Here is a 12,113-nt window from a genome sequence, read left to right on the forward strand (position 1 = left end):
TAGCAAAGGGTCTCCCCCCACCCCCAATGGAAAAAGGACAGGAAGGGAGGAAGGGAGGAGTCCTGGGAGAGGAGAATTCCTCTGCTTCCGCAACCTAGGCCCTCTGATTCCGGCACAGCCCAACAGCCTGGGGTGACTCTTAGGGTTTGGTTCCATCCTGTTTTCTGCAAAGGCAAGTGAAGGTGACTTAAGAGAAAGAAAAAAAGGGGAAAAAAAAAAAAACATTGTAAAAAGAAAAAGTGCTTGAAAAGAACTCTCAGGGACTTATCTGGGGAGGAGGATGGCAGGTGCACCCTGCCCCTGCCCACAGCACAAGGATCTAGACGGCCCGAGCTCAGGAGCAGGGGCGGTCTTCCACGACTGTCTTTAGGGGAAGCAGGACTTCCTGTAGGGGGTGTCCCGAGCGGAAGTAGTGCTCCTTGACCTCGGTCTGGCCGACCTTACAACTTTTTGGCACTGTCGTGGCACGCGGCCGCCGCGCGGAGAGTGGTCCCAGCCAAGGCCCGGTTGCTCACCCTGCGGACCAGCACTTTGGAAACAGGGATTTTGGTTCTGGGCACCTCGCTCCTGGCTGGTGGCTGGTGCGCCACGGGGTGGCTGGCTGGCAGGTTCGCGAGATGCTTGATGCTAATGGGGATTTTGGAGTCCTTTAGCAGACTGCCCGGCGTTCGCAGCGGGCAGGTGATAGTGCCTGGGGACACGGGCTTCAGGCGGGATGTGCAGGACGTCTCCTCGCTGGCAGGCGCAGCTGCTGGGCTGGCGTCCGGGTCAGCGCAGAGATCGTAGAGGGCATCGCCGCTGTATCTGTCCCGGGGCAGGGCCGCCTTTTGCCCGCTGCCCGCGCCGTCTCCCTCGGAGCCCCGGGTGGTGGAATCCCAGTAGCCCTCGTCGCTGTTGGGGACTCCTTCCTGCGGCGGCTGCTGTGGCTGCTCCTGCGGCTGCTGTGGCTGCGGCTGCTGCGGCGGCTGCTGCTGCTCCTGCTCCGGGCGCTTGGGCTCCTCCTTGGGCTGGAGCTCGGTGGGGATCCGGCTGAGCTTCCTGCGCTTGACGGAGGACGCGTCCTTGGCCGCGTCCACGCCGCCCCGGGCGTCTGGACAGGTGTCGGGCCCCGCCTTGGTCTCCGGCGCAGGTGCCGCCTTGGCCGCCGCCTCGGGGGCCCCTGGCGCTGGCTCCTCCGTCTGGGACAGCATGTCCCAGAATTCCTGCAGGTAGGTGTCGTCCACCTGGTCGGGGCTGGCCATCTCCTCCCCTCCTCCTTGGTAGGCCACCACGCTGGGGGTCTTTCTAGGGAGCACTGGCTTGCCCGGCCCGGGGCCATGCTTGTCGCAGCTGGGACCTGCCTCGTCCTCTTGGTCTGCAATAATATCTCCACAGCCTGTAAGAGAGTCAAAGCTTTTCAGTGAAGTCACGTCAGAAAACATCAAACAAATACGATCGGCCGACGGGTCTGAGGGCGGATCGGCAGAGGAAGGGTCGGGGACGGCGGACGCCCGGCCGCTGCCGCACTCGGAGTCCGCAAGCGGGCCGGTCTTTCCCGGAACGTCACCTGTCCTGGAAGCGTGCTCGGCCGCGTGGACCTCGCCGGTGCCCGGCGAGGCGGGTGCCCCGGGCTTCTGGGCGCGCCGGTGCCCCGCGGCGTCCTCTCCCCGGGCGCTCGTGTCGGCGGGGTCCCCGGGGCTCGGGGCCTCGCGGCAGGGGCGCGCCGGGGCGGGCGCCTGCTCTCCCCCTCCGAGCTCACCTGCTGCGTCCCGCGGGGCGTCCTGGCCCGGGCTCGGCGGCTCGCGCGCCGCCGCCGCTCGGGGCGTTGCCTCCTTGACGCACTCCAGGCTGGCGGTGAGCGAGCCGGGCAGGATGAGGCCGCCGGCGCCGGCCGCGCGCGCCCCCTTCTCCTCCTCCTTGCCGCGTTTGTCCTTCCTGGGCCAGCGCATGCTGCTGAACAGCCCTTTCAGCCCCCTCTTTTGTTTGCCGCCGGCCCTGCTCGCCTCCGCCGGGTCCCCGCGGCCGGGCTCCGACCTGCCGTTCTTCCGCAAGAGGGAGAAAAAGCTGTGCGACTTGGCCACCGAGCTGGGCGCCGCGGAGCCCCCGCCGCCCCCGGCGGCTCTGGGGGGCGCCGGGTTGGGCCGAGCCCCGCCGCGCGGCTCCTCCTTCCTGCCGCCCTCCAGCACCACCACCTCGGCCAAGCCGTCGTGCGTCCTGCTCCGCACCATCCCCGTCGTCGGACCCGAGCTCTTCCCATCCCCTTTGTTTTTGACCCCAAAAATGCTGGGCATGGTGCCACCCGATTTCCTCTTCTTGAATAATTTGAAGGCAGCTTTATTAATCTTGCCCGACGGCTGCTCCGAGGCCGGCGTTTCGGCGGCACAGTCACAATGCAAGTCCATGTCTGTCGCGAGGGTCCCGGCCCCGGCCGCCTCCTTGCTCCTGCAGCCCCCCGCGGACGCGCGGTGCCCGCCGCGCGCGCTGACAGCCCCGCCGCCGCCGCTGCTCCTGCTGGTCTCCATGGCAACCGAGCGGGATAAGCCGCTGTCGTCAGCCGTGGGCCCGCGCCAGGCCACTGTCATCCGCGCTCTAAATCAGCCTGGCCGCTCTGCCGCCGCCGCCGCCGCCGCTGCCGCAACGCGAGCACGCAGGAGGCACCGGCTCCCCGCCCGCTCAGCGCTTATATAATCCCCTAACCCACTTCCACGCCGCGGGGCCGGCCGCCGCGGAGCTGACTCGGGTGTGCGTGGCCGGAGAGGGCGGCAGGGCCTTGAGTTGACCGCACAAAGAGGGATCCTCCTTGCTGAATCCAAATCCCACTGAGTCCTCTTTGAGACCGGCTCCTTCTCGGAGCCCACCCCTGGGGTCCTGGAGGGCCCCCGCAACACACACACACACACACACACACACACGGGCAACGCAATTCAACCCCACACACAGATTCGTACTCCTCCGATCGTGCATCTCGGACTTCACGCATTCTTCATGCGGTTCCAGAGCCCCTCTTGTCTGTCTCCAGCATTTGGGTTCGCATCCCAGAAGGCACGAAGTTGGTCGACTTCCGTGTCTTGTCCAGCGCTGACCACAGGCGGCGGTTGCATCCTTTGTTACTGTAGTTGTGATTCTGGTTACACATGGCAGGTAGCAGCAGTCAGCTCCATGGAGTGGAGGTTGGCTGGTCCTTTGGGACAGCCGTGGCTGGTGTCTTAAGACTCCAATGACAAGGGCTGAAGCCACAGAAGCCGCTGCCTGGCCATCATTGGGCCACAAGAGAGGCGTTGCCAGAGAACATGGTGTGGACAATCAGATTCACTCCACAGGTGGGCCACAGAGTCCCAGGATCTTCTCTGCCCTTTGCCAACCAGCAGGACACTGGCATCCTAACTCCTCCTGCTGCTACCACCAGCCCGAGGGAGGGACTTCCCCAGGGCTGTCCTTCGGTTCTCCCCCTATAGGGCAGGAGAAGCCTGCCAGGGGTCCCTGGGTGCCCCCAGGTCTCTGCCGCTGCTCTGACACCATCCCCCACCCCACCCAGAGAAAAAGAAAAACCTTCTGCCAGGGAAGAGCCCAGTCTGGGGATCTCCTCTGTGTTCTGACTTTGAAGGTGACAGCTCATATTGCACACTTGACCTCTGATGTCATGAACTGGCTGAGGGATCCCCAGCAAAAGAAGAAGCAGGTACAGCCAAGGGGTCTTCAGAAGGTGAAATAATGGAACAGATATTAAGAAAAACCATGCCCGGATTTCAGAATTTGAGAGCGAGACTCAATCCAGGTCACCTGCTGCCTGCCCTGGTGCACACCAGCAGGAAGCTGGAATCCGAAGTGAAGTAGCCTGCAACCCTTGTGCTCCAATATAGGAAGCAGGAGAACCAAGCAGCATCTTAACCACTGTGCCCAATGCCTTCCCCAAAACCTGATTTTTAATTCCATATTCCTGTGGGCTTTCGGAAGTACCCCGTATATAAGTTCTGTTTCATATTAGCTAATAGTATTGTTAAATATTATTTAAGCAGGCCAGCGCCATGGCTTAACAGGCTAATCCTCCGCCTTGTGGCGCCGGCACACCGGGTTCTAGTCCCGGTCGGGGCACCGATCCTGTCCCGGTTGCCCCTCTTCCAGGCCAGCTCTCTGCTGTGGCCAGAGAGTGCAGTGGAGGATGGCCCAAGTGCTTGGGCCCTGCACCCCATGGGAGACCAGGATAAGCACCTGGCTCCTGCCTTCGGAACAGCGCGGTGCGCCGGCCGCAGCGCGCTACCGCGGCGGCCATTAGAGGGTGAACCAACGGCAAAGGAAGACCTTTCTCTCTGTCTCTCTCTCTCTCTCACTGTCCACTCTGCCTGTCAAAAATAAAAAAAAATATATTATTTAAGCATATGTAATATTACATAGACCCATGAATGTCAGTCTATCCCCTACTCATCACAAGCTCCACTTTTATGTGCTTCTTACATTATGCCAAGAAATCACAATTCCCACCCATCTTAACCTGCGGTTTTACTAACAACATGTATTGGCCATTGCAGCATCCGCAGTCAGGAAATACGCTTGGCTTAAATTTAGCCATTGGAGTTAACAGTTGCATTCTTGCCCTTCTTTTTATTTTTATCAAGAACATTGCTTCCCAAAACTAATAAATCACTGAGTTTAGGCTTAGAAGTTTTTATTCCCAGGTTTCTAAGCCCACTCATTCTCTACCTCAATTAACAGGTGTCTCTGCTGTGTGGCAGGAAAAGCTGAGACCAAAGAGAAGCTTCTCCTGAATTTTTTTAATTGAATGCATTTCTCTCTCTCTCTCTCTCTCTCTCTCTCTCTCTCTCTCTCTCAATTTATTTTAAACATTTGAAAGGCACAGTGACAGAGAGAGGGGGAGAGATAGAGAGGCAGAGAGAGATCTTCCATCCACTGGTTCCCTCCCCAAATTCCCACATGGGTCAGACAGAAGCTGGGAGCCCAGAACTCCCTCTGGGTCTCCCATGTGGATGGCAGGGGTGCAAGTACTTGAGTCATCTGCTGCCTTCCCAGGCTACATTAGCAGGGCGCTGAATTGGAAGTAGAACAGCTGAGACCCACAAGTGCACCGACACGGAGATGCCCTTGTCACAGGCTGGGGCTTAACTTGCTAAGCCCACCATGGCCTTAAGTTCTCTTGATTCTAAGTGACTACTGGATGCCAGGACTCAGACTCTCCGCATTGCTTTGCTCAGAGACCAAGTTCGAGGAGCTATGTAGAGAAATCTACTTGTTATTTCCAACAGCCTTCGGGAGAACAACTGGAAGTCTCTTGATTCTTGTAGACAAACAGACACACAAGACTGTGTTAGTCTGAAAGACTTTATGACTGGAATCAAGGCAGGGAGGGTGGGAAATGAAGTAATCTATAAAAACCCTACCTTCTCTGTTGACCTGAGCCTGAGCATGGAGAGCAGGTGACCTGCTTACCCTCAGAGGACAGGCCACAGGTGAGATCTGATTTACATGAGAATCCTTGGGTCCCAGGGACACATTCAGCCAAAGACTTTGGGATAAATATCATTCCCCTGGGAAAATCTGCCCTGGTGACTAGTCATTGACTATGACGTACAAGAACGTGAGGACACCTAGAATCTCTGGAGGAGTTGGCAAGGCACACCTTAAAGCTGTGATGAGAGTGAGGACCTTCCCACTGCCTCCCACCCAAAGTCCTTGCTAGGGGAGCTATTGGGAAAAGGGGAGTGAGGCCGGCTGACGAGGAGCTCAACGGAAACCTCAGACAGGTGCAGGGCGAGCCTCCTCCTCTCCTGCAGGGGAGGGAGACAGGAGTGGGATGGTGTGATGGTCAGAGTCCCAGCCGAGCCAGAGCCACTGGGTGACACATGGAAGTGAAAGAACATTGTGATCAGCCATTGGTCCCTACAGTCACGGGTTGGGGAGATGCGGGTTGGGAAGATGCAGGTTGCATTTGCACAAAATGGGAACTTTTCTTTCCTGAAAGACAGGTGGAGGCACCCCACCTTTCTTTGTGGTTTCTTCTTTCATCCTCCACCGCCCCTCCCCGCCCCAGTTTAGGAAGTGAGCAGAAAGCTAGAGTTGAAAGCAACAGATAACCAGGACTTGGATGGCAGGGGGTGTGGGGGGGGGGTACATTTCAGGACAGAGCTGTTCGAAAACAATGCAACGCTTCACACATGTGAACAGCAAGTGAATTTTGGCTGAGACACACGCATGCTTTTCTTTTTGGGCATAAGAGAATGCTTGTCATTTAGTCAGGGCTTCTTTCTCTGGGCAGCTGTTTTGGAAAAACCCGTTGCACAAGAACTGGCCTCCCACAGCAAAAGGTGCCACCATGAGGTCAAAGAAAGAGGGTGAATCCATGATTACAGAATGCAATTTATTGGGAGAACTCACAGACAGAAGTGTGGTCTTGGGCAGCCATGTGGACCTGGGTGCATGAGGCAGGAGATAAAAGGTTTTAGAGACGAAGGGGGTCTGTGGTTAATCACACTGCACCTGCACTTTCTCAAAAAATATTAGCATTCATAAGACGCATTCCAGAAATCAGATAAGAGGTACTCTGGGCAGCAGATAAGAGCTTTGGAGAAGAGCAATGAATTATTTCAAAGACTTTGTTTATCCCCTAAGGTTTGGGATGACCATTAGGGTCACCTAAAGGACGAGTCGGCAGTTCCATCCAAGATGGCTATGGCCAAGTCAAGATGAATGCCTACATCAGCAGGCCTCTCTGGAGAAGAATATTCAACACACGAAGAAAAGGGAAGAGAAACACACAAGGAGGAGTCATTTGCAGGGTTGAGCTCATTGTCGTGTCCTGGTGAGAGTGTCTTCTAACCTGTCCAGCCCTACCTTTGTTCTCCACTTACCAGTAGTAACGTGGAACTTTCTGTCTTAGGCGAGCTGCCCAGAGGTGACACAGATAGGGCAGGGTGAAGAGTTGCTCTTCCAACCGTCATATGGCTCCTGCTGGGGACTCCCCAAGTCACAGCACTTCCACTTGCAGAGCTTGCTGGCTTTGATTCAAACTTGCCGTGGGGTTAAGGTTAGTCAATGTGATTTGGAAGTGGTACCTGAACTGGGACACTGCCTCCCACCTGCAGACTGCTCCTGGCAGTTCTGGACCCCAACCCAGTTAGGAAGGTCCAGCTCCCTGTTGCTGGTCTTTCTGGCCTGGGGCTATCCCCCAAGGTTAGCTTTCGAAGCTCAGATGCCAGTGAGGATGCTCAGATGCCCAGTGCAAGCCTAGGCTTTACCAGCCCCCATCCTGCCCCTGTCCTCAGCTCTGCCCACAGATCCAAGTCCTATCGTTGTCCTCCTGAAGGTTCTGTGAAACCACAGTGTGGAGCACCCTGGTGCCAGGAGAGGAATGTGGGGTGCTCCTTGCTGGGAGCCTGGCCCAGGGCCACCATGCTACAGGGGCTTCCCTGTGCCTTCCCTGCCTGGAGGACGGGGCCCGGGGTGGGGTCAGCAGGACGAGTCCTGAGCCGGACTGAAGCTCCCAGCTTTTCTTTAGCATACTCTGATTCCTGATTTTTCCTAAACTTCAGCTTCCACAGTGAGTTAATGGTTATTTTGTGTATACATTTGTTCAGAGGAGAAATTTGCTTCTAATTAGTGACGTGCATGAGTAAGAGCCCAGCACAACTCAAAATTTTCCACATTAACCCCGGGGCACACTTGAGGCTGCCAAGGGAAGGGGCTCATCTCAGGACAGCTCCTACGATGGCTGTGCAGTCAGTCATCCAGCAGCTCAGGGAGCGAGGTGTTCTGTGGGCTTAGGATATTGTCTGTTCCCAGCCTGCATGCACCCTCGGTGGGAGAAACCAAGCCAAAGCAAAATGAGCACCGCTCTGGAGCGCTGATGGCACTGGCGTTTGGCAGTCAGTAGAGGACCCCATTTCCTGGAGCTGCGAAAACCAGGTGTCACACACTGGCTGGCATAGTAAAACAAGAGAAACCATTGCCTTACAGCTCCAGAGGCTGGAGGTCCCAAGATCCAGGTGCTGGTTGCCGCCGTTTTGGCCCCAAGGGAGAGTCTGTTCCTTGCCTCCCCGCTGGAGTCTCGCTGTGGCCGGCAGCCCTTGGCTTCGAGACACATCATTCCCATCTTCCTCCATTTCTCTGAGATGTTCTCCTCCAGGCAGTGCTTTTGGATTAAGGCCCACCCTACTCCAATACAACCTCATCCTATCTGACATCCTGGTTTTTTTAAAGATATATTTATTTATTTGAAAGTCAGAGTTATACAGAGAGGAGAGGCAGAGAGAGAGAGAGGTTCACCCCCTAATTGGCCACAACGGCCAGAACTGCGCCGATCTGAAGCCAGGAACCAGGAGCTTCCTCCGGGTCTTCCCATGCAGGTACAGGGGCCCAAGGACTTGGGCCATCTTCTACTGCTTTCCCACACCATAGCAGAGAGCTGGACCGGAAGTGGAACAGCCGGACCTTGAACCGGTGCCCAAGTGGGATGCCGGCACTGCAGGCAGCAACTCTACCCACTACACCACAGCGCTGGCCCCTTAACTGACATCTTAAGTACACCTGCAGTGACCCCATTTCCAAACAAGTCCCACTCACAGGTACCAGGGGGCTGGAATTCAACACATCTTTTGGGGCACACAGTTCAGCTCCCAACAGCATTCGGGGGCAGCATCCACCTGACCATCCTTCCCTCAGTTTGGTCATCCTGGCATGGACAACTGATGCCCTTGGACTCAGGCTTTGGTGGGGCTGGTTCAACCTGGACAGAAGCTGCTCCAGTGAGTAGGGCCCTGGACAGATTTCTGGGTCACAGATGGATTTTCTGGGGCTGCCTGCCACTCAGTCAGTACAACGGCTAGCCAGGGAACCCACGTGGTCTTGGCCAGGAAGAGTGGGCCTTGGCATACATATGTGAGACTATCAGGGAAGAGTGTGACAGGGTGTCAGAGTTCCCACGTAAAGGAGAGGGTGGAGCGAGAGACACGAGGCTGTTGTGTGAGGCCCTGCACATGAGCGAGTAGCCTGAGAAACATGCCACGCCATATGCACCAGTCTGCTGGTGCTGCTAATTCCCTGTGCTCTGCTATTCAGCTAGAGCCATGCTCAGTAAGTATCCTATCCTGTGCTGCAGAACGGGACGGGGGTCTTCAGCTGTTGGCATGGAAGTGAGCACAGTGAAACCGACCGCGGGGCAGAACGAGGTCAGATAGCAGTGGGATGAACGCAGCATCAGGGAGCAGCCAAACTAGCAGTGAGTGTCGTCCCTTCCTAACCGTGATGCAAACAAGAATCTAGAGTCCAAGAGGAGGGCCCAGGGCTGTGAAGGAGGAGGCAAGCAAGGCCCAGGCAGCCAGCACTGGGAGGCTGGAGGGGGCTGCACAAACCATCTGTGCCCCAGCAGAACCTCGACCCAGAGCCAGGCAGATGTGCAGCCGGTGTCCCACCCAGGCCTGGGGCCAGCCGCTCAGCATACAGACAGCAGGCGGGAGCCATCCTGTGAAGCCCAGCTAGGCCCTCTGGCCAGCTTCCCATTCCTCCCAGTCTCCAGCTGAGGGAGCAAGCCACTTTCTGCCCCAGTATCCCCCTCCCCCACAACCCTGAGATCCTCTGGACCACTGGCCCCTTTCCCAGTTCCTTCTACTTCTATCTAAGAGAAGCAGGAAGCTCCTGTGGCTTTGTCATTGCCTCTCTGGACCTGCCCCTGCCCCTTGTCCTCACGTCACCTCCACTGCCCCTGCCATGATGGTAATGGAGACACACACAAAGACATCAGACAGTGGCAGGGGACTCTGCCCTCCCAAAGCTCATGGTGGCAGAGATGCACCATGGTGGAGGGTGCAGAGCCTCTTCCGAAAGACCATGGGCAGGTTCTCAACCTTCTTTCTGTGAGGCATGTTTGCTGTGTGCAGGTATCAATACCAATCAGGGATCCTAAACACTGAGCCAGCCCCATGCACTGGTATCAGTCCACCCACGTGAGCTCAGTAGGAGAACACTCACACAACTTAAGTGCAGTACCCTTATCACTCACAGATGGGCAGCCTGGGATCCAGAGTGGGACAGCACCCCCCACACACACCTGCCAAGACTCAGGAAGGCTGTCCATGGATGAACGACTATCATCAACATGTCTTCCATGTTGCACCATAGCCAGGGGACCCCAAAAGCTCACCTTGCCCTGGGTTTTAGGTCCAGGCCCCCGGAATCTCTGGACTAAAGTGTTGTAAGACATTCTGTTCTAGGAGGGACAGGAAGGTTGAAGACCTCCTGGGCTGTTCCAATCTTATCTGATGGGGCCTCCCAGCAAATTCTGTAGTTACTCTGGAACCTGCAGGAGAGAAAGTGGGAAAAGAGCTGGTTCTCCATCGTGTCCTATACTTTCTTCCTCTACAACTTCTTTTCTCCCATTCCTCAAAGCTGTGGGGTCTTAACTCATCTTCACAAGCAGACAAAATCACATTCAGACCAATTATGTATTCTTTTAAACTTGTTGCTTAGATTGAGATGTTGGATCTTGAAGCTCACATAACTATGGCTTTTACGAAAAAAAAAAAATAAACACTTTTTTTCCCCCAAAGATAATGCCACAAGCTTCAAAATTTTATTTTGAACTCCAAAAGCTAGGGTTTTCCTGAATCTCTGCCTCCCTATTCCATCTAATTTCCAAGCCTTCCCCCATCCCTAACCCACTGCATACAACACACAGATGTACCTGTTGTCAACGTCTGTACTCCAATGATTCTGACCATATTCCCGGACTATGTCCTGGTCCTCTTGTTTTTGTCCACATCACAGCTACTACCAGGGAAACGATTGCCCTATCAGTGCAGCTAGAGGGCTGGGACCCCGGATTCTCCAAGGCCCAGCAGATTCCTATGAATTGTCATAAGCCCTCGGGCCATTTTTTAGATAGTGTCAATCATCAGGGTACCCATCTCAGACTCCCCTCTCATACTTGACCCTGGCATTTAAGAAGGGTTGTGTTGAGGGAAGTGTAGTTCCTCACTCTTGTAACAGGGACAGCTCCATCCTCACCATCAGAGGCAGGGAATTCATTCCCTGGGACCATGATCTTCCCCTTTGAGTCACATGGGAGGGTGGGCCACTTCCCTTGGTGGTTTAACGTGTTACTTAGGACTGTGCTAGCACTGTAATAAGTAGATCCCAAAATATAACGAGTCAACTCAGCAGAGGTGTCTTTCTTACTGTTTTAGTCTACTCAGGCTGCCATAGAACACACAGACAGAGTGGTTTGTAAAAGGCAGAAATGCTTTGCACAGTTCTAGAGGTTGGGAAGTCCAAGATCAAGGCAGCAGTAGATTTGCTTTTTGATCAGGGCTCACTTTATGGTTCATAGCTAGCACCTTCTACCAGCGTCTTCAGGGTGTGAGAGGAGAAACACTCTCCCTTAGGCCTCTATTATAGGGGCCCTAAGCCCATTCACAAGGGCTCCACCCTGGTGACTGCGTCTCCTCCCAAGAGACTCCACTTCCTAATGTCATCCCCTGAGGGGTTAGGAGGACACAAACATGCATCCCATAGCAGTCACCCACCAGTCCTAGGCAAGTACAGAAGGTGGGGGAAGGAGTCTTTTCCATGTGATCGCTCAGGATCTCAGGCTTCATCCCTCTGCATCTCCCCTGGGGTCTTGGTGCCTCCTGCACCTAGTAGTGGAGAGGGAAAGAGATCCTGGAAGGAGCCTGCTCATTCTAAATTTTAACTTTTTTATTGATTTATTTTTGCTTGAAAGAGAGAGAAAGGAAGAGAGAGGTCTTCTATCCACTGGTTCACTCACTAAATGTCTATAGTAACTGAGACTGGGCCAGGCTGAAGCCAGGAGCCTGGAACTCAGTCCAGGTTTCCCACAAGAGTGGCAAGCCCTAAGCCATCACCTGCTGCCTCCCAGGGTGTACATTAACAGGAAGCCAGAAGCAGAAGCAGAACCAGGACTCAAACCAGGCGCTCTGATATGAAATGCAGGTGTCTCAGGCACTGGCTCAAACACTGCACCAGACATCCTGATGGTGAGAATTGGATACACACCCACATCTGGCTACAAGAGAGAAATATGGGAAATATGGCCCCACCAAGTGTTCTCTCCTGCCACGTTCTTAATATGGAAGGAGAGAACAAACAAAAGCAGACAGCTAACAGAACGT

At 55.3% G+C, this 12,113-nt stretch overlaps 1 protein-coding gene across 1 annotated transcript; it reads right to left on the bottom strand.

Annotated features, from left to right (window-relative positions):
- Positions 1 to 440: 440 nt before the first annotated feature.
- On the bottom strand, positions 441 to 2,501 carry AMER2 (APC membrane recruitment protein 2). Its single transcript, XM_062195413.1, has one exon. It carries the CDS (start codon positions 2,499 to 2,501, stop codon positions 441 to 443), a length of 2,061 nt encoding a protein of 686 aa, XP_062051397.1.
- Between the last annotated feature and the right edge of the window lie 9,612 nt (positions 2,502 to 12,113).

Source organism: Lepus europaeus, chromosome 6 (assembly GCF_033115175.1).
Source record: "Lepus europaeus isolate LE1 chromosome 6, mLepTim1.pri, whole genome shotgun sequence".
Classification (NCBI taxonomy): Eukaryota; Metazoa; Chordata; class Mammalia; order Lagomorpha; family Leporidae; genus Lepus; species Lepus europaeus.

Coding starts and splice junctions, on each gene's coding strand:
- AMER2 (XM_062195413.1), bottom strand. CDS start 2,501: ATGGAGACCAGCAGGAGCAGCGGCGGCGGCGGGGCTGTCAGCGCGCGC.